At 41.4% G+C, this 22,057-nt stretch overlaps 1 protein-coding gene across 2 annotated transcripts in view; it reads right to left on the bottom strand.

The window, feature by feature from the left end:
- Positions 1-362: 362 nt before the first annotated feature.
- The window catches only part of bcap31 (B cell receptor associated protein 31), a 66,720-nt gene continuing 45,025 nt past the window's right edge, over positions 363-22,057 (bottom strand). For both annotated transcript variants that reach the window (XM_060932409.1, XM_060932410.1), the window contains exon 8: positions 363-2,277. In XM_060932409.1, the coding sequence (XP_060788392.1) occupies positions 2,239-2,277 (39 nt within the window). In that variant the 3' untranslated portion in view covers positions 363-2,238. The remainder of the gene's footprint in view (positions 2,278-22,057) is intronic.

Below are 22,057 nucleotides of genomic sequence, written 5' to 3' on the forward strand. Positions count from 1 at the left end.
ACAGGGTGGGGGGGAAAGTGTGCCTTAGCTCCATTTTTGGGCAAGAGAGAAATCATGTAAATTTCATTTTTGGCTCAAGAAACAAGTTAAAAAATATTTCTGAAAATCTATAACAGACCAGCAGTTCCAGTCCATTTTATGAGTTTATTGCTTTGACCTCACTCCTCTGATTCAAATTAGAAGCTTGATGATTCACAGAGTTGGTTTAGTTAGCCACACTGCACACACGCACACTAGAGCTGCCCATTTCTGACCGACATGGTGAATCTCAAATGAGATAAACTGCAGCACAGTCATTTGCGTAGATTCAACATAATCAAGCCTCACATTTGCACGATTTTGAAACAGGACAAAAAGAATGATTATTCTTAATGAAACTTTAATAGATGCACTTCAATTTTGGTGGGAGCACAGTGCCAAACATGTGAATTGGCATTACAGACAAAATGTGGCATGCTGGGAAATCAGAATACAATCTAACCATGTGCTACTAAAATCAGCCAGAGTATTTTGATTATTTCACAAATTTATATTTATTTAAAAAAACAAAACAAAAAACCGCACCTAACATGTCCAAGTACTACACTTTGCAGATGCAGAAACCAAAGCACTGGAATTAAACTGGTTGGAACTGGAGACTCATTTATTTATTCATTAACTAGTTTACAGACATCAGCGAGAAGTCACTCATCAAATAAACACACAATTACTATCAAATGTTACCATAGAAACCTACGACTGCAAGAGTGACAACTGAATATAACCAGCCTCACATATTGCCTCAAGTCTTTAAACATACAGGGATATTAAGTGCCTGGTACAGTGAGGTTAAAGTTTCACCCGCAGAAGAAATTGAACTATAGTCTGGTGGTTATGGTGGAGATGAGATTCCTTGTATGGTTCATGGAGTTAAACAGTCCACGAGGACAGAGCGATGAACCATTTAACTATGTGTCCTTGTGATCCCCCTCAGCTCTATTTTAAGAGCCACATCATGATTTGCTACGATGTTGTGAGATTAACAGAGCCAAAGAAAGATTTAAGTCAAAGGAGGCATATTTTTGGGTGAGAAGGACTTTCATTACGAAGCCTCAGCCCCTTTGATGACCCCCAGGCTCACACACTCATACACACTCCTACTGAAAGCTGTGCCAATGCAGTGGCATGCTGAGCATATTTTATTGACAAGCATTGCATTTTCCATCATTTAGAATCATCCAGGCCAAACAAAAGCTATTGATCTGTGACTCCTAATTGCAAGCAATCAGTAGGGAAGTGAAACTGGGAGTCAATAAGAGGATGATGCTCAACATTCTCATATAGCATTAACTGCTAGAGGTTTGTGATATGTGAAAAACCTCAGTCGACATGGCGATGTTTGGAAAGGTGATCTGAGCTGCCTCTGTTGCTGCTCTGCCTTGTTCACACACCAACCGAAACCAGTGTGGACTGGAATAAACTAGTCCACTGTGCATTTCCATTACTTCTCTGGAAGAGAGGGAGCCATCGCTTCAGAAACTACAGCGGAGGTGATCATTTTCCTACAGTAAAGGCTTGAGGAGAGTGAAAGAGAAGGAAGAAAGGGGGGGAAAAAAACCAAACACCCCCCCCCAAAAAACAAACAAACAAACAAACCCTACAATAGCAGAAGTAAACGGAGAGAAAGTCTTTAGTGCACAGTGTAATGACACCTAAATCAAACACCAAAAACCACACATTCACCACCGTTTAATAACATCGCAAGCACTCGTTCAGTTGTCTCCTTTTAAGGCAAAAATAACTACACGAGAAAAATTCACAGAACTGGAAAATACTTCTCGCCAAACAATCACAATTATATAATTTTACCATCTGAACAGGATTATAGACATAATCCACAAGAATTTTAGTCCATCTAGTAAAATATTAAACATTATAAGAAACAGTTCACTCCCTCCTCTTTCCCAACATTCCCACACTCACTCGCTCAAAAATATGAAGATTTAACAAGACAAAAAAATAAGAAAAAAAAAAAAGTTATATTCAGGAGAGAAAACAGAACAGTAACCTTTAACATACACACCAAAAAAAAAAGACAACAGGATGCAACACACTGAACACAGCGTAATCTGACGTTAAGCATACAGGATGGGATCACTCCTTAAACCTGTATGGTACAATCCAGCAACAGGAAGTGATGCGTGGACGTGGCTTCAGGAAGGAAGAGGAGAGACAGACAGGTGCGTGGGGCAAACTCCATCAGTCGGACTTCTTATCATGCTGAGAGTCAAACGTCGCCTGGAAATAACACGCACACAAAACAGTGTGAGGCAAACATTTCCTAATCTAAATCATCAGTAAAGTAACAGGAGTGGGAAACATGGCTGGTGATATCCAAAAATACTGAAAAACAATAAATTTCAATAGTAAAAAGCCTCATAAGGAAAATTCACCTAACGGAGCATCCCAACATCCCTTTTCAAGACATGAGCATTATATAGAAAGGCAAATGCTGACCCAGTTGATTAGGAAATCCCACCTTCAGAAACATGTTCGTTTGTGTGTGAAAACACCCTACCAACTTCCCTATGGTCAAGGGAGCACTGTTGACTGTACAGGAGCAACAAATCACCAGACTGTGAGTTCAGGTTTCAATAATTTAACAGCTTTTCCTCACTGACTCAATATGTTTTTTTTTAAGTTGAGAATGCAGGACTCAATAACTTGCATAACTACATAAAAGCAGAGTTGGGAAAGAAAAAGCATGATGCTTCAGACACCCTCTTACTTGTAAAATGATGAACAGATTCATTAAACATGTATTTCATTATATGCTCTTAATGCTGCAATTGAATTAACTCAGAAGTGGGAACTTGGAATTACATGATTTCTGAGCTTGACGCGTTCAAGTTACAAAATGGGGGGGGGGGGGGGGGGGGCGGACATGCTAACTGATGAGTGATGTATATTTCTCTCCTCAAAAAAGCAAACTGTATAATCAGTGTTAGAGATTGAAACTAGTTTAAAGCAAATACGAGTGCATACAAAATATACAGCATATAAAGGAGTTTGACTTTGTTTACTGTTGATGCTGTGGGTGCCATTTTGATTTGACGTCTTTTGCTGAATTCTGGGCTGAGCCGAGCACTCAGGGTTTTCAAGTAGGAATTCAGAGTTCTCTTTATTTTGTCGTCTTTTTGCTAGTAGGAGGTCGGAAATTCCTAGTTAGAAGCTTCAACAGAAACATAGTCCCTTTTTAAGCTTCGATTGTTCAAATGCTTTAAATCAACTGAAGTGCTCATCCTGAAACACGTGACTCATTACACAGGTCAGGTTCTGAGATCTGCTTTTCATGCCTATCGATGCAGAACACAAACACTGATGCGCCCACGTTTCAGGATAACTGTCGAGCCAAACCCAGGTGTGACTTCAAGAGTGAACAACAAGACACTTTGCTGGCCTGGAGGAAAAAATTATCACATCTCAATCCCACAGAAAGTTCTGAAACAGTAGGTGAAACAACCCCCCCCAATTATCTCAGGCTGAAATCACAACTAAGTCTGTGCAAGTGTAACTAAAACTGATGGGAAACCACAAAAGATCGTGAAATCTTTGCCAGACAGGACTGGAACTGAGATGGAACTAAGTATTAGGAAAGAAAATGACACACGATTAGTCTCTCTCTCTCTCCCGCCCTTTTTTTTCTTTAAAATCTGACAAGCTTAGGTTTCCACAGGATATTCTGACTATACTAATGTCTCTCAAACAATTAGAATATCATGAAAAGCTTGTCTTTTTTCATAATCTAATTGAAAAAGGCAAAACTTTCATATTATTCTATTCATTAGAGTCAGAAATCCAGTATCTCAAATTATTAGAATATTTCTTAAGAGCAATCAAAAAAGTATTTACAACATAGAAATGTCCAACTTGGGAAAAGTAATGTTCATTTATACACTCAGTACTTAGTTGGGGCGCTTTTACCATGAATTGTTTCATCAATGAGGCATGGCACATAGGCGATCAGCCTGGGGCACTGTGGAGGTGTTCTTGAAGCCCAGGTTGCTTTAATGGCAGCCTTCAGCCCGTCTGTATTTTTGGGTCAAGAGTTTTTCAACTTCCTCCCGACAATAGCCCATAGATTCTCTGTGGGGTTCAGGTCAGGCGAGTTGGCTGTCCAATCAAGCGCAGTAATATCTGTGGGCAGATGCCAAGTCCTGCTGGAAAGGGAAATCGGCATCTCCATAAAGCTTGTCAGCAGATGGAAGAATGAATGAAGTACTCTAAAATCTCCTGGTAGACAGCTGCGTTGACTTTGGTCCAGTGTGTTTTTAATCAAGTCCAATACAAGCAGATGACATGTCACAGACTGTGGAAACTTCACACTGGACTTCAAACACCTTGGACTCCGTGCCTCTCCACTCTTCCTCCAGGACCTTGATTTCCAAATGAAAGGCAAAATTTATTTTCACCTGAAAAGAGGAGTTTGGACCCCTGAGCAACAGTCCAGTTCTGTCTCTTCTTAGCCCACGTAAGACACTTCCGACATTGTCTCTGGTTCAGGAGTGGCTTGATATTCGGAGTGCAACAGGTGTAGCCCCTTTCCTGAAGACGTCTGTGCGTGGTGGTTCTTGATGCACAGACACCAGCCTCAGTCCACTCCTTGTGAAGCTTCCCAAGTTCTTGAATTGACTTCTTGACAATCCTCTCAAGGCTGCAGTCATCCCTGTTGCTCGTGCACCTTTTCCATCCAGCTTTTTCAGCAAGGACCTTCTGTGGTTTATCCTCTTCGTGGAGGGTGTCGATGACCATCTTCTGGACAACTGTCAAGTCAGCAGTCTTCCCCATGATTGTGGTTGCGTGTACTGAACTAGACAGGCAGCCCTTCCTCACAAATGCACTTTCAATTGCTTCCTGACTTACATACACATCCTTTAGAACAAAGCAGAAAAAAAAGTAGTGTGTACCACCAAAACGACAGTCATTAGCATGTGGGTAGGTGGACAGAGTTCAAGGAAAAGCCAATTAATAAAAGGAAAGTTTACAGCAAGCTCTTGTCCACACATGCTTAATGTATGCAGTGCTCGTCATTACTGGCTGCATCTTTAGTCAGGGATCAAGGCCAGTTTGTGCAACAATAGTGGCCTTCAGAGAAGATATCCAAAGCAACTGAACTGACGAACAGCATAAACATTTTCCATGAAAAATATTTACTCTCCTGTTTGCACTTTAAAAAAAAAAAAAAAAATGAATTGGAAAGTCTAATTTATACAATATTCCACATACTCCACTATGTTTGTATCTAAAGTTTGCTTCTATAGTTGTACTTAACTGACGAAACAAATTTGGCCAAGGAGTAACAGACGTATCACACCCAAAATGTTCTCAAACCGCATCCAGTTCTGCAGTTATGTCGCACACACTTTGATGTGGTTTAAGACACAGTATGATTCACTACAACTTACGTAGCTGAATACTGGAACTTTATGTTGGGGTGGCCATCTTGGACGATCTGACTTTTGTATCTCGCAAGTCATTATACAAGAGATGAGAGTTTTGCTCTGAATGCAAGTTTATTTATATATACACACTAACTGGTATTATGCAAAATTGTTTCTCTGAAAATTATATTTCAGAACTTGAGTAAAGCAAGGATTTTTGGGAGACTGGCTTCCATTTCCAGCAGCACTGCAAAATTAAAGCAAAAGCAGATTCAGTAAACAGGTTTTGGCTGATCTGTGTTTGCAGTGGACAAGTTATGGAAATGAATCCTCTTCCCCCTGACTAAACCATTACCTTAATGCACACTTGTTCACATAATTTTGCTCACCTCTGGCAGGAAGGGAGAAGTTGGGGGGGGGGGGGGGGGGGGGGGGGGACACCCACAAACCCACACCACACCTCAAGCACAAAGGATCTCACAGTCTCCAACTCTCCATGCAATTTAGAATAATCATCTCTGGTACAAGCACAGACAACATACATGACGTCATGATTACCGACCTGTCACACTCCAGTGCTGCAGCTCTGCCCTTTAACCTCCTAAGGCCCAAGCTGTTTTTTTACATGCATTTTTTTATTTCTCTTTGCTATTTGGGCTTATTAGAACCTGATTAGAAAAAAACTAAGCATCATCTTTTGATAAGATGTACTTTTAGAGAAAAAGTATGTCCACATATGTGGATTCTTGTTCCGAATTTCCATAAAGTGCTGTCCACGCATGTGACCGCTAAGCCCTAGGAGGTTTAATACTCTGCTCTTGGCACTGGGCCTCTCAGGACTACAAGTCATAACTGGATTGGTGAGAAAACCGATGCGTTGTTTAACCTTTAAGAAATACAGCCAGGTATTTAGAAGCACAGTCACGTCATGCTCTTCCTGGTACGCACGTCTGATTTGAGGAAGCCTCACGGTAGCTCGACATATTCCACAGGCTGGTGACTATGATGACGAAGTGAGAGCTACACTTGGTAGAACAATGGTAACTCCTGGACAGACCAAGATATCGTTGCAATCCTTCCTTCAGCCCTCCATAGTTGATCGCATTCAATTTAAAACACTGACGCTTGCTGAAGAAAAAGCCAAAAATCCAAAACCTGAAGACGCTCACCAAACTCTTTGTACCACATTCCCTTCATGCCTCTATCCATCAAAATACAAGGAAGACCTGCATTAAGGCTAAGGCTCTTCTCAGTCCTGGCACTCAGGTGATGGATTCAATTTCCTCTGGCTGTTTGAAGAGCTGAATCACTGACCTAAATGGCTTGCCAATGAACGTTCATAATTAATGAGAGTGTTACTGAGGAGTAACTTTCTCTCCTCAGCCCACGCAAGATGCTTCTGACTGTCTCTGATTCAGGAGTGGCTTCATATTCAGAATGCGACAGTTGTAGCCCCTTTTCTGAAGGTGTCTGTGCGTGGTGGTTCTTGAAGCACTGACCCCAACCTCAGTGCACTCCTTGTGAAGCTCTTCCAAGTTCTGAATTGACTTTTCTTGACAATCCTCTCAAGGCTATGGTCATCCCTGTTGCTTGTGCACCTTTTCCAGCCAGCTTTTTCAGCAAGGACCTTCTGTGGTTTTATCCTCTTTGTGGAGGGTGTCGATGATTGCCTTCTAGACAACTGTCAAGTCAGCAGTCTTCCCCATGATTGTGGTTGCATGTACTGAACTAGACTGAGAGATATTTCTACTGTTTTACTCAAAATTGAAATGAAACATTCTAATAATTTGAGATACAGAATTCCTGATTTTCATGACCTATAAGCCAGAAATCATTTAAATTAAAAACAAAAAAGGCTTGAATTATTTCACTTTGTGTAATGAAGACAGAATATAACAAAAGTTTACCTTTTTGAAATAAGGTAACGAAAAAAAGAACTTTCACGATATTCTAATTTTCTGAGATGCACAAGTATAGAGAATTTTCATGATCTGCAAAAAGCAAACGCAAATTGTTAAATAATGACAGGAATTTGTTAGATAAAGTTACAAGTGAGTGAAAGTTCTGCGTGCTCCTTTTAAGGCCCTGTCCACACGGCAACGGATTCAGGTGAATCTGATAAAATTGTTTATCGTTTCGGCCTGGCGTCCATACAGCACCGGCGTTTTGGGTGCCCCAAAACGAAATCTTTTGAGAACGGGTCCCAGAGTGGAAAAATCTGGCAACGGCGCCGTTGCGAAGTCGTCTGGATGAGTAGAACGGATTTGTTTACGATGACGTCACAACCATGACTGTGAGTGCTTCACGCCGGGTAGAAGTGTAACGAACTCGATGCGAGTTGTCAACAAATCCTATAACTTGGTTCATGAAACACGCTTACAAAATATTTTCACTGTGAATATTTATTGTCTAATGGTGCAAAGTGAGAGAGAGACAGAGAGAGAGAGAGAGAGAATAGCCCTTAGGGGAGAGTCTTTAGTCCAAACACTGCGGAAGCAGTACCAAACCGTGCACCGCCCGTGCGCTTTGCAAAAACAATCCCGCCAGCAAAAATAGGAGAAAAAAAAAAAAAAAAAGGAGCGATCTCACCTCTTCAGATGTTGGTTTAAGTCCGACAATGCATTCCTCAAAAAGGGCGTAGAAGAACAAAGTAATCCATCAACGTGTAGCATTCAATTTATTCCGGACCATTAAAGAATTCTGGAGGATATCAGAATGTTGGCGTACCGGCTTCCATCTACCCCCATTCATTCCTCTTTCCGCGTCTTTCGTTTTACGCTACTGATTAATAATCAAAGCTTTATGTGGCTAATGCTACAGAAGAAGGGGTTTATGCGCATGCGTCTACTTCTACTGTTCTGGTGTCTCCGATGGGACCGTCTTACAGCGCACGTAGAGGTGTGGCATGTGTATTGCATCGTTTTCAGCAAGTGTTGCGTTGCCATATGAACCTGAAATTTTACGGATCCGTTGCCCATGTGGACGCGATATTTAAAAAAAAAAAAAAATCTCGTTGCCGTTGTCATGTGGATGTAGCCCAAGTTTAAAAAAAAAAAAAATTACCCGAGGACTGGAAGAAATGGAAGTTTTTCCCCTTAATCACTGTAACAACATGTCTTATTTGTACATGTCAACCCCAGATATTCATTCAACTTTGCTCAATTAAAGCTTGCACCCAAATATTTCAAAATGCCATTTCACAACATACCCTTCCTCACAAATGCACTTTCAGTTGCTTCCTGACTTACATACACATCCTTTGGAACAAAGCAGAAAAAAGTCATGTGTACCACCAAAAAGTCAGTCATTAGGCATGTGGGTAGGTGGACAGAGTTCAGGGAAAAACCAAGTAATAAAAGGAAAGTTTACAGCAAGCTCTTGTCCACACATGCTTGATGTATGAAGTGTTCGTCATTACTGGCTGCATCTTTAGTCAGGGATCAAGGCCAGTTTGTGCAACAATAGTGGCCTTCATAGAAGATATCCAAAGCAATGGCACTGACGAACAGCATAAACATTTTCCATGAAAAATATTTACTCTCCTGTTTGCACTTTAAAAAAAAATTATAATTGGAAAGTCTAATTTATACAATATTCCACATACTCCACTATGTTTGTATCTAAAGTTTGCTTCTATAATTGTAGTACTTAACTGACGAAACAAATTTGGCCAACGAGTAACAGAAGTCGTCTATCACACCCAAAATGATCTCAAACCACATCCAGTTCTGCAGTTATGTTGCACACACTGCATGTAATGAACTTACATGCTCTGAATGCAAGTTTGTTTATATATACACACATTAACTGGCATTTTGCAAAATTGTTTCTCTGAAAATTACAGTTCAGAGCTTGAGTAAAACAAGGATTTTTGGGAGGCTGGCTTCCATTTCTAGCGGCACTGCAAAATTAAAGCAAAAGCCAATTCAGTAAAACAGGTTTTGGCTGATCTGTGTTTGCAGGGGACAAATTATGTAAATGAATCCTCTTCCCCCTGACTAAGGCTACATCCACACGACAACGGCAACGAGATTTTATTTAAAAAAAAAATATATATATATATATATATATATATATATATATATATATATATATATATATATATATATCGCGTCCACATGGGCAACGGATCAGTAAAATATCAGGTACATATGGCAACGCAACGCTTGCTGAAAACGATGCAATACACATGCCACACCTCTAGGGGCGCTGTAAGACGGGCCCATCGGAGACACCAGAACAATATAAGTAGACGCATGCGCATAAACCCCTTCTTCTACCCGGTGTGAAGCACTGTTAGGAACAAACACACAACAAGAAGAAGATGGCTGCGACTACGCGAGGAAATCGTGCCTTCTGTGTGTACAAGTTAGTTTTATATAACTTAATTTTCTTATTGTGTGAACATTTCGAAAAGCATTTTTATATAATTTAGATAACTTTTTATATTGTGTGTGAACATTTTGAAAAGCAGTCTTATCCAATAAAAAAAAGAAATTCAAGAAATGGTTCAGTTACTTGTTTATTTAAAAGAAAAGCTGTATACAAAAGTGAATGCAACGCAGTGGTTCATACAAAACAGCGAGAGTGCTGCTTGTTCTAGTCATGTGGTTGTGACGTCATCGTAAACAAATCCGTTCTGCTCATCCAGACGACTTCGCAACGGCGCCGTTGCCAGATTTTTCCACTCTGGAACCCGTTCTCAAAAAATATCGTTGTGGGGCACCCAAAACGCCGAAACGATAAACAATTTTAGCAGATTCACCTGAATCCGTTGCCGTGTGGACAGGGCCTAAACCATTACCTTAACGCACGCTTGTTCACATCATTTTGCTCACCTCCGGAAGGAGGGGACCACACCCACACACCATACCTCAAGCACAAAGGATCACATAGTCTCCAACTTTCCATGTGAACAATCTCTGGTACAAGCACAGACAACATACATGACGTCATGATTACTGATCCGTCACCCTCCAGTGCCGCAGCTCTGCTCTTTAATACTCTGCTCTTGGCACTGGGCCCCTCAGGACTACAAGTCATAACTGGATTGGTGAGAAAAGTGATGTGTAGTTTAACTGTCAAGAAATACAGTTGGGTATTTACAAGCACGGTCATGTGTCATGCTAGTCCTGGTACGCACGTCTGATTTGAGGAGGCCTCAGGGTAGCCCGACATATTCCACAGGCTGGTGACTACGATGATGAAGTGAGAGCTACACTTGAGAGAACAATGGTAACTCCTGGACACAGGGTAGCTGCACATTTTTCAAGTACAAATTTCAAGACTTTTAAGACCTTTTCAAGACTTCTAAATGGAAAAATTAAGACTGTACCATGGCAAAGAAAATGATAAATACGACAACTTAAAACTTTTCTACAATAGTTTTTTTACGAACCTTAAAGGACATGGAACATGGATTTTTTTCTGGGTATAATTATGTATAAAGGACATAAGAAATGCCATCTAAATCACTGCAGGGCGTCAAAAATGTGAAAATCATCACATTATTCAACTTTTTTATACATCAGCGTAAAACAATGATTCGTTAATTAGCTAAGCGGTCACGTGACCCGTGATGTCACAAAAACTTTTCAAGGAGCCAGCGCTTGGGAATCTAATGTAAACAGGTTACCGAAATGGACACCATCGACAGTGACATTCCCGATGTTTCACAGAGATGTGAAGTTAGACCCTATCAATTCGAACCGATAGCTGGAAATTCACATGAACATGGATCTTGTCTTTACTCTGACGGGTCAGATGATTCCGAGAGTGAGAGTTCATTCAATCCCCATGAAACTGAAAGCGGTCGGCTGGATAACACTTCCTGGTAAGTTAAAAACAATTCTGCTCAAAGGCTAATGATCTGTTGAAAGAAGTATTATTTTTGTATCATACATTGAAAGTTCATCATAGATCTAGCTAAAGTCCGTTGCAAGCTAGTTTTTTTTTGCTGATATTTTTCGAGATTGATTGAGATACAATGCTTCCAGAGTCCGAGATGAAAACACTCAAAATGGCGAAACGAGTCAGAATTATGATAATCAATAACTGATACACCCAAAATTATAATACTAATCCTTACCGCATGAGGCCCATGGTAAAACCACACTTCCAAGAGGGGCTGCCGTCTGCCTCCCAAGCCGGCCGAGAGCGCTCCTCGTCGGGCACGGCCAGGCGGGCGAATGCCCTGGTCCGTCCGCCCTGTCTAAAAAATAATGGTACAACTCCGAGTGAAGGTATCAATGCGCTGTCGAAGCGCGCAGGTGGTGTTAGTACGCCTGTCATTATAGTGCGGACTTTCCATAGCATAGAAAATCGCTACGTTTCAATTTGTGTAACTGAACTTTGTTTCATGTCACTGGTCATATAAACCTATGTAAACAGGAAAAACGTGGAAGAGTTTGGTCGCGTCTAACTACAGCCCCAAAAAATACCATTGGCCGTGCTGAGCCTAGCTACATTGCTAACAGGAGTGACAGCGCGTCTGACTGACTGGGAGGTCGCAATACACCATGATGTTCAATGTACGTTAAACACACTAAAAACGAAACAATTTTCTTGTCATCCAAAACACAAAAACTATTTTGTGGCATTTGTCATCACGATTCACACTTCTCCATATTCATCTACCCGCTTGTGCTGTACCTGAAAGTTTTTGTGACGTATGATCACGTGACAGCGGCTCTTCCGGTTGTAAAATATGCATATCGGAGCTCGAGCAGAAATGCCATATAATCATCACGAATATAACGATTTTGCTGAATTTAATAGATAATTTTGTATTTGTTGATGCAATTATTTCATATTTTTAATGGAAAGAAACTGATATAGCGTGCATTTATGTTTCATGTCCCATGTCCTTTAAGAAGAATGCACACAATTGGTGAACAGGGTGCATCAATGGCAACTGTTAGACATGCAAACAGCTGAAGCAAAGTCGTGTGTTCTGGGCCTGCAGAACTACTGTAGCAGCAAGGAGAAGACTGGGGTTTACTGGAGAAAACACCATGAATCATTTCAAAAACAAAAACAAACGGCAAGTAGAACCAGCTGAACCTTAGCCGGCACCATTTCAATCCCCAAAGATTATCTTTGATGTGTGATTGTGTGTCTGACAGCAAAATCAGTCTGAGTGTCGTACAGTATACAACTGCCTGAGGAAGTCCTCGAGTATCTTCTGCATTATAGCAGGTAACAGCATAAACCTGTTTACGCAGTCATACAATCATCAGAGCGTGACATTAAACACAGAAAAACAACTTTCACCTTTCATAACCATTATCAATCAATTTGTTGTAACAACTGTAATGATCACTGCAATTATTATATCAATGTTCATTATTCAAAAATAATCATTAATTATTATCTATAATCCATGAATAATTGTTTGTATTACTACTACTAATAATAACGACTTTAATAATAAAAAATTAACTCAATTTTATAACATTTTAATAATCACTACTTATTAGCTATATTAATAGTGTAGCAATTATTATAATTCAGTATTATTACTACTTAATTAATAAGCAGTGATTATCAAAATGTAATTTAATAATAAGTAGTAATTATCATCAACTACTAAATTATACTAATAAATAATAAGTACTGATTATTAAAATGCTATAAAATTTAGTTACAAGATTAGTTAAAATTATTATTAAAAAAGTAATTATTATTAGTAGTAGTAGTTGTGATGCAATTATTCATGGATTATACGGTAGATATTTGTTTAATAGTGAACATTGATAACAACTGAACTGATAACATTAACAACAAGTATTACTAGTATTATTATTGTTTATTATTATTATTATTATTAGTAGTAGTACAGTTATTTTATATCAATGTTCACTATTTTTTTAAAAATTATCTATAATCCATATGTGTTTGTATTCTACCAATTACTACTTTTTAATAATTATTTGGAATAATTTTTAATAACTTAATTTTATAACATTTAATAATCCCTAGTACTTATTAATCACTAATTCATAAGTAGTAATGATTAATAATCAACAATTACTATTACTACTAATTATTATTAGTGGTTGTTAATATTCTTATTATATTAAAAACACTGTTGTAGACGATAAGTAATAAAACTAAAAAACTTTGTACAAATTTATATTGTACTATATTTAGAATTATTGTATTTTCTGGAGTTCTTTTTAATTGAGTTTTGAAATAAAAGGTTGTTTATATATTTATATTAAACTTAGTACAATAAACAATGTTAATTTTGTAAAAAAAAATGTTAATCATTATTATTATTTCCTATAAGCCCCATTTTCCACCTGACTCTTGTGCGCATGCGCGAACCCCCCTGCGTTTCACTTGAGTGCTTGACCTCTAACACACGCGCGCGCCTCGTGTCCGTGAAAAACCAGTTTTCCAGTCCGCCGTGTCCCCAGCACTGCGTTACCGTCTTTAAACACGTGTGATCCAGCGCTTTTTATTGCAAACAATTCTTCTCCTTATTTTGAGGGTATTTGTCATCCCCCAACCACTTGTCGTTAAACAGACATCTTCCCATAATTATCAACGCTTTCTAGCGCCCGCGTAAGCTACCTGCACATCTCCCACTCTTCCAAACCACCGCACCACACCACACCGCCTCCAGTAGCCTCCTAACGTTAGCTCTTGATCTACGGAATGCACAGAACCAATGCTGCCCCCAAAAGGTACGCGGGTCACTTTTAAAATTAAGGTTAAAAAAATACCCCAAACCGGATGGAGACATTTCACTCGTTCGGTCCAATATTAAATTTAATACCTCCCTTTCGAAAATTCCAGTCATTCCAAACAATTTAAGACATTTTTAGGCCTTGAAAACCGAAAGTTGTATTTAAGACTTTTTAAGGACTCGCGGGAACCCTGTGGACAGACCAAGATATCGTTGCGCTCCTTCCATCGACCGTTCATAATTGATCGCATTCGATTTAAAATACTGACGCTCACTGAAGGGAAAAAAAAAAAAAAAAACCCTGAAGACGCTCATCAAACTCTACTCTGTACCGCATTCCCTTCATGCCTCTATCCATCAACATACAAGGAAGACATGCATTAAGGCTAAGGCTCTTCTCGGTCCTGGCACTCAGGTGATGGAGTGAACTTCCTCTGGCTGTTTGAAGAGCTGAATCACTGACCTAAATGGCTTGCCTATGAACATTCATAATTAACGTGAATTACTGAGAGATTTCCAAGATTTATTGTGTAATGAAATTGAGCTGACATTTTTGGTTTAAAATTCTTCTATTAACATGTACCATTTACCCACAATGCTGTCTATTTTTCCTTCCTGGCCTTGAATTTGAATTTCACTGAAACTGGCAGGACTACCAAGGGTGTGGGCAAATTTTGTTGCCAGGACATTGAGAAAAAAACATGGCCGTGAACAAGGCGATCAGTCAGTGGTACTGAGAGTTATAAATGTTCATGTGGGCCATGAAGTAGAGACAAACTTCAAAACTTAATCCACATATACGTACACACAGCTGCTGTCAGACTGCATACAAAACTTTCTGCCCTTTGATGCCTTTGCTCATGTGACAGGGTCACACTGACTTGTCCTAAAAGATAAAGGACTCCGTTACGAGGTGCTCAGGTGTCCGCCAACCTCTCAACAGACCTTGAGAAATAATTACAAACAGGAGCTACATTCTGACCGTATCATATTAGCGTTTACTCGAATACATCGTACAACAGTCCTTTTAAATTATGAAAACTGAGACAAAGAACAGATTCATGAAGTTAGTCATCCATCCTGCGTCACACCTTTAGAAAGCAATTTGAATCCAGACTGTAAACAGGACATCGTTGCCTACAAATAGTAATTCCTTTATCTGGCTGAATGTTCATGAGATCATTAACTGAAGTGATTTTCTGCATCAGTAACATGTAGAGAAATACTGGGTACGCAGTTAAAAATGAAATGCATCAAGGACATGAGCGAGATTATCTTCAGAAAATCTAAAACAAAAACCTGTATATGGGGACAGCACAATGTGTTTTTTTGAAACCAGACAATGAGTTACATTTAAAAGTATTTCCAGAATGTACTCTCTCTTTTTGTGCAACTTTCCACACTAAACTAGAACTCAAGGCAAGGGGAAAATAAAAAGCTCAAATCGAGCATGGGCATTATTTCCGTTTCTAATTACTATAACTCTGCTTGTTACCTTTAATCTTACTACTCACCAGCCAGATCTAATGCCGCTTTTCCACTACCAACGCGGCTGAGTCGGGCTGAGTCGAGCTGAGTGGGGCTGTTGGAGTTGCATTTCGACTACAAGCGCGCTGAACCGTGCTGGCTGGAAGTGGGTGGGCACATTGGGTGGAGTTAGCGAAAGTAGGTGGACGTCACGTGATGTCGTTAGGCGGCGCAAACAGTGACATCAGTGACCTTTTAAGCGGTAGTCTCACGACCCGGATAGTAAACAATAAACATGGAGGACATGGAGTCGTTAGTGTTGCTGGTCTTGGTGCTGTGGCTTGTTGTCACCGACAACGCCAACAGATACTGGCAAGAGCGTATAGATGAGGCGAGGCGCATAAGGCTTCAGAAATTCTCATAATTCGTAATTCTTCTTCTTCCGGGTTTACGGTGTTTACAGATCCCAGCGTGCTCGCGGGGCGTGTGTGGGCATGCGAGGTCACTCCTCCTCACCAATCAGTGCACAGGGGAGTGTCTCCTCACGCCCCTAGCCCCACTCGGCTCGGTTTGGCTCGCTTCAGCCCCACTCCAAAACCGTGCGAGTTTTGGGCGCTGAGTAGGGCTGAAGTGAGCCGAGTCGTGCTGCTCTGAGGTAGTCGAAACGCGAGCCGTGTCGGGCTGAAGTGAGCTGAGAAAGGGTAGTGGAAAAGGGCCATAAGTAAGCCGTAGTTCTTCATTTGTGCTCATCATAATCACAGTGTACTCGCACAGAAAACCAACACACACAATGCTATTTGACTACCTGCTGACAGAGTTGAGGGACTTAAGGCCAATTTATGCTGACAACGCAGTCCTCGCAGATGGCATCGCAGATGGCGTCTGCGAAGCCCCCCCCTTCGCAGACGCTCTGCGCGCACCTCCCAAAAATTGTGACCACCGCAGAAGCCTCGCAGACAGCGTCGCAGACAAGAGGGCTCTGATTGGTCCACTCTACATCCGCTGTACACGCACTTCCGCTTCCCTACTTTCCCGGTTTGTTTTGTTTTCACGACCGGCATTTTTAAAAACACGAGCGAAGATGGAGCAGCACGAAGAGCGGTTGATCGAGGAAGTGAGGAAGTACGTACATCTATACAACTCCAGTTCTAGTCATTATAAGTAACCGGAGGATAAACACTCCACTAACCACACCCACCAACTACTCCTAGCGATTTCGCGACTTCGCGCCCCCTTGCATTGTGGCGGTGAATAACATCACGCACGCCTATTACTCCCCGCTCAACGATAAATTACAACTGTCTGCGAAAAGCTATCAGCGAAAGCCTTGTCGCAAGAGCATGCAGAGGCCCTTATCCTTCGTTTCATCTCTGTCGAAAGAGATGCAGCAGAGACCAAATCATTTAGTCTGTCCTGCTCTCGTCTGTATATTCAGCTCAAACAGATCAGATTTCAAAGCTTTCATGCTAATATCACGCTCAACAACAGTGCACTCGTCATCTCAAGCAGAGTCTCTGCTGAAATGACATGCAACTGCACTTCATTCTGGATGCTTCTGCATCAACATCTCCACTAATCCTGCACTGGATTTCTAATTAATATCAGACATCAAACACTGCAAGAAAACGTCGAGCTGTGTTTCAGGGTGAGGTTTTCCTGTAAGCGCTTAAGTAACTCAGCTGAGTATTCCAATTCATACTATACTCTTGAGTCATGATGTTTTCTTTGCTGTCCAACCTCTCTCTCTCTCTCTCTACTCCTCTCCAACAGGGTTAAGCTTTATGGTATTCTTAGATCATGGACTATTTGTACTAGTACAAGGATGTTTTTGATGGAGAACAAAAAGCGCATTTGAATGTTGCTCTGAATAAGATGGTGTGTTAAATACCATGAATGTAAATAAAACAGTAATAAATATTCTAGGAAGCTGTTCAAGTTGAGTGACTTTTACCTGGTGAAACAAAAAGGCATTCGAGTCCATACACGAAACTCAGGGCTGTGAAATAGAAATGACAAAATCCGAGGACACAATTTTAGCAGGGGGTCTGGGGGGAGCAGCCCCCCAGGAGCCGGGGGCCTGCAGGGCCCCAGAAGCTGAACAGATTTTGTGTATATTGATAGATTTGAAGCATCTCCTGAAAGCAAATATTTTCTCAACCATGCCATTTAATTTGAACTGTTTATTATTATAAACTGAATATATAAATGTGAACAAGATGGTCGACCTGGTAATCTATAGTTCGACAGCTTCAATTTCACCAATTCCGCATGTTTTTTTCCTTTAACATGGTCAACCAAACGCGTTCTTCCACCAGAACCGTACTTCACATCCTGATGGCACAAGATGCAGTAAGCTTTCCCTGGTTCTTTTATCTTCCGTATGTGCTCATTCACTACCGACTTTAAACTCCAGCCATCGCCAATTCCATGGATTTTTGATGCCGTTTTCCTTGTCAAATGTTTTTGACATCGTCGGTCTCACCGTCCTCCCTCTGAACGATGTCCCTCCGTGACACAGACATACCGCGAAATTCTCCTTTTCTAAACCGTTGATATCGAAAGCGTGTTTAAAGAGCACAAGATTCGCGCCGTGGTTTGTAAGCATGGCGCAAATGCTGTAAACCGGTCTGTCATTGTCGCAAAAGAAACCTACCCCCCCATTTTTATTGCAAAATTAGATGATTAACTAAAATGATATTTTTGGCGGCCAAATTCGCGGAATTTTTCACAGCCCTGGGAACTGAAAGCAGCTCTAATACCCCCTTTCCACAAGTACGAACTTTGTGTTAGTGCCAGTTCAATTTCCGAACCATCTAAGAAAAACGGTTTGCGTCTCCACTCTCCCAGCAGTGCTAACGCTAACCACCACCACCAATGGTGGACCACATCGTCTCTTTACAAGTGTTGCTTATAGCTTTGTGAGCCTACACTGGCATCCAAACACAATTTTAGTTGGTCTTTGTTATGGTAATCCCACCCCCAGCCACTGACAGAAGTAGTTCTTAAGGCCAATTTATGCTGACAACCCAGTCCTCGCAGACGGTGTCGCAGACAGTGTCTGCGTAGCCCCCCCCACCTTCGCAGACGCTCTGCGCGCACCTCCCAAAAATTGTGACCACCGCAGAAGCCTCGCAGACAAGAGGGCTCTGATTGGTCCACTCTACCCGCTGTACACGCACTTCCGCTTCCCTACTTTCCCGGTTTGTTTTGTTTTCACGACCGGCATTTTTAAAAACACGAGCGAAGATGGAGCAGCATGAAGAGCGGTTGATTGAGGAAGTGAAGAAGTACGGACATCTATACGACTCCAGTTCTAGTCATTATAAAAAAGTTCTAGTCATTATAAGTAACCAGAGGATAAACACTCCATTAACCACACCCACCAACTACTCCTAGCGACTTCTCGCCCCCTTGCGTTGTGCCGGTGAATAAAATCGCACACGCCTATTATCCTCGCTCAACAATAAATTACAACTGTCTGTGAAAAGCTATCTGCGAAAGCCTTGTCGCACAAGCATGCAGAGGCCTTTAGTTCTAGACCAATACCCTGTCCACACTAGGGATTTTGTACCGATACGAAACTACTTTCATACCGTAACACCTGTCCACACTAGCAACTATACCACTACTGTAGCGGTACGAAACCCACAAATGTATGGGTTTCGTACTGGTACAGTATCGGTACTATAGCGCTTCGCTGTAGTGTGGACAGATGAAGTGGCTCTGTATCAATATAAATATAATGCGCAAGCGCAATGAACCATTCGTACTTCTTCCGGGTTATTCATACAATACAATACGCACGTGCTTTCCAGCTGTAAATAAAACGTCAAAATGGCTCAAAACAACCGTGGAGCTACATGGAGCAAAGAAAGGGGGGAGAAAGGGAGAGAGGAAGAAAGGAGGAAGAGGGGAAAAGGGAGAGAAAGGGAGGAGAAGAGAAGAGGGAGAAAGGGAGGGGGGGGAGGACTGCCTCGTGCGTTTTATACGATTCGACTGAATAAATGACCACCAGAAATACAGACTGTACACTGACAACAAAAAGCACACACGCGGTTTCATCCGCCATATTCTCGGAAGGAAGTTACTCGGTAACCACGGAAACATTTCGCGCACGCACATTTCAACTTCTGTGAAAGAAAACCGCAAACATTTCTCGCTAGTGTGGACAGATGCACTAAACTGTACCGGTATACTTTGTATCGATACAGTTATACCACTTTCGTACCGGTATAAGTGTGAACACAGCACAAGTGTTGGTGCTGCTATGGAACCAGTTTTCCAAGCCGAGAGTCAAGTCAAGTCAGTTTGTATAGCGCTTTTAACAATAGACACCGTCCCAAAGCAGCTTTACAAAATCTGAATCACCCAAGACGTGAGCTAATTTTATCCCTTATCTATCCCCAATGAGCAAGCCTGTGGCGACGGTGGCAAGGAAAACTCCCTCAGACGACATGAGGAAGAAACCTCGAGAGGAACCAGATTCAAAAGGGAACCCAGCCTCATTTGAGCAACAACAGACAACATGACTATAATATTAACAGTTTTAACATGAAGACCGTTTCGTTGATGTTCTAAACTCATCGTTGATGGAAACTTGAGTGCAAAACTGTTCATGATAACTGCAGTCCTAAAGTTAGCAAGTCAACTGTAGTCCTCAGCCATAAAAGCATTACTGTAAGTGTCCAGAGAGCTGGCTTTTTCGTTGTCAAAACATGAAGAACTGGTTCAAGCATAAGCACCAGCTCTGAACCTGCCCTCGGACTGCCTTGGTGGAAAAGGGGTGCAAGTACACATGTACAGCTTTAATGCTACCGATTGTTATATGGGTGTCTTCGAGACCATATCTGGAAGTCTTTGAATAAGAAGAATAAATTCATTGGCCTTTATATCAGTTTTAAGATACATACTGAAATGTTCACCACCACCACCACCGTTTACCCAGATGGCTAATACGCGCAGGATTTTCATAAACAAAAACGCAAAGAAGAAAGAAATGCGAGTTGGAAGTTTCAAGTAATGTTTTCAGAAATTTTTCTGGCCCTGAAATTAGTTCCACCTCCAGCTGGAGCAGATCTGCTCAATTCACTAAACACAACCTCTGAGGTGGGGTTTACATTAGACCGTACCAGCGGATCATCAGATTAACGTTTTTAAAAAACGATTAGCGTGCACACAGCAACGCCAATACACGGATACGCTAATCACATGACTAATTAGACGGCACGCAAGTTGAAATGTGTAATGTGTAAATTTCTCCTCAGCGGCTCGGCTCCGCAGGCATCCTGCGCTCCAAATCACTCCGCCCTGAACAGCGAGTGCCCTCTGGAGGGTGCGCACTCCGGCCCTGCGCGGCTCACAGAGCGCGCGAGTGAAGCGCACGAGCAGTGATTCGGGACTGAGCCGCTGTGAGAGATCCCAGTGCATATCGGGCATGCGCGTCACTTACCACTTGCAAGTGGAAGGATGGCAAGCCTAAAGACAATCATAACTACACAATGGGCAGTATTTGCATCAGTATTTGCAGTATTTTCATACTTTTATACTCTTTAATGAAAGGTGATACAAGGCGGAAGTCCGCGCCGTTTTTCAGCAGTCGCGTCACATGACCAACGCCGGCGAATCAGGAAGGTGGATGTCACAGTGACGTTGTCCAATGACGACGCCAGCTAGAGCTCAGCACAGCGTATCCGCGTATCCTCAATGTTTACACAGCACCGGACCAGACACGAACTGGGTTGAATACGTGGACCCTGGCGGATTCCCGTTTCCCGGCGTTTTAATGTGAACGGACAGTGCATCCGCGAAGAAAACGAGACAGATACGGTCTAATGTAAACTTGGCCTGAGTCTCATCTCAGGGGATGAGGAAGGCTGGTCAAAGTTTTTCCATGAAGGAACGGTGACGCTAAAAACAAACACACTGCTCCTTTAATGTATTCCCGCCCCAATGGATTTACACTGAACAAGACCATGTTATATATCATCTTTTAAAAACCCAAATCAGTTGTCATCTTCAGCTACGTGGCTGCTCTTTTAACAATCATGAATGATCGTGGAAGCTGATTCTTCTTAGGGAGGGAAAAAAAAAAAAGGAAGATCACAGGGCTTCGTTGATCAGATTTATCTTTTATCAATGAGCAACTCCAGCGTTATGGACGTGACACTTGAACTCAAAATGGCAACAAATGACCCAGTGCATGTTTTATTGTCTCCCAGTATTTAAACAGGTGTTGCATATTTTAAGGCTGTACCATACTGGAGAAGTGATAGAACAAGAACAATTCCCATAGTACATCTAGGGCATGCCAGAAAATGCCAATAAAAGATGCGTTATGGATGTGACAGAAAAAGTATCACTTTTCTTGGGTGACTGTACATTTTTATCAAACTCTGAAATCGTAAACCTAATGTCGAAATGGAGATATCCGTTTGATAGAGGGGTCCAAGGTGAATATTAAAAAAATCTTTGTTTAAAA

This window comes from Neoarius graeffei, chromosome 10 (assembly GCF_027579695.1).
Source record: "Neoarius graeffei isolate fNeoGra1 chromosome 10, fNeoGra1.pri, whole genome shotgun sequence".
Classification (NCBI taxonomy): Eukaryota; Metazoa; Chordata; class Actinopteri; order Siluriformes; family Ariidae; genus Neoarius; species Neoarius graeffei.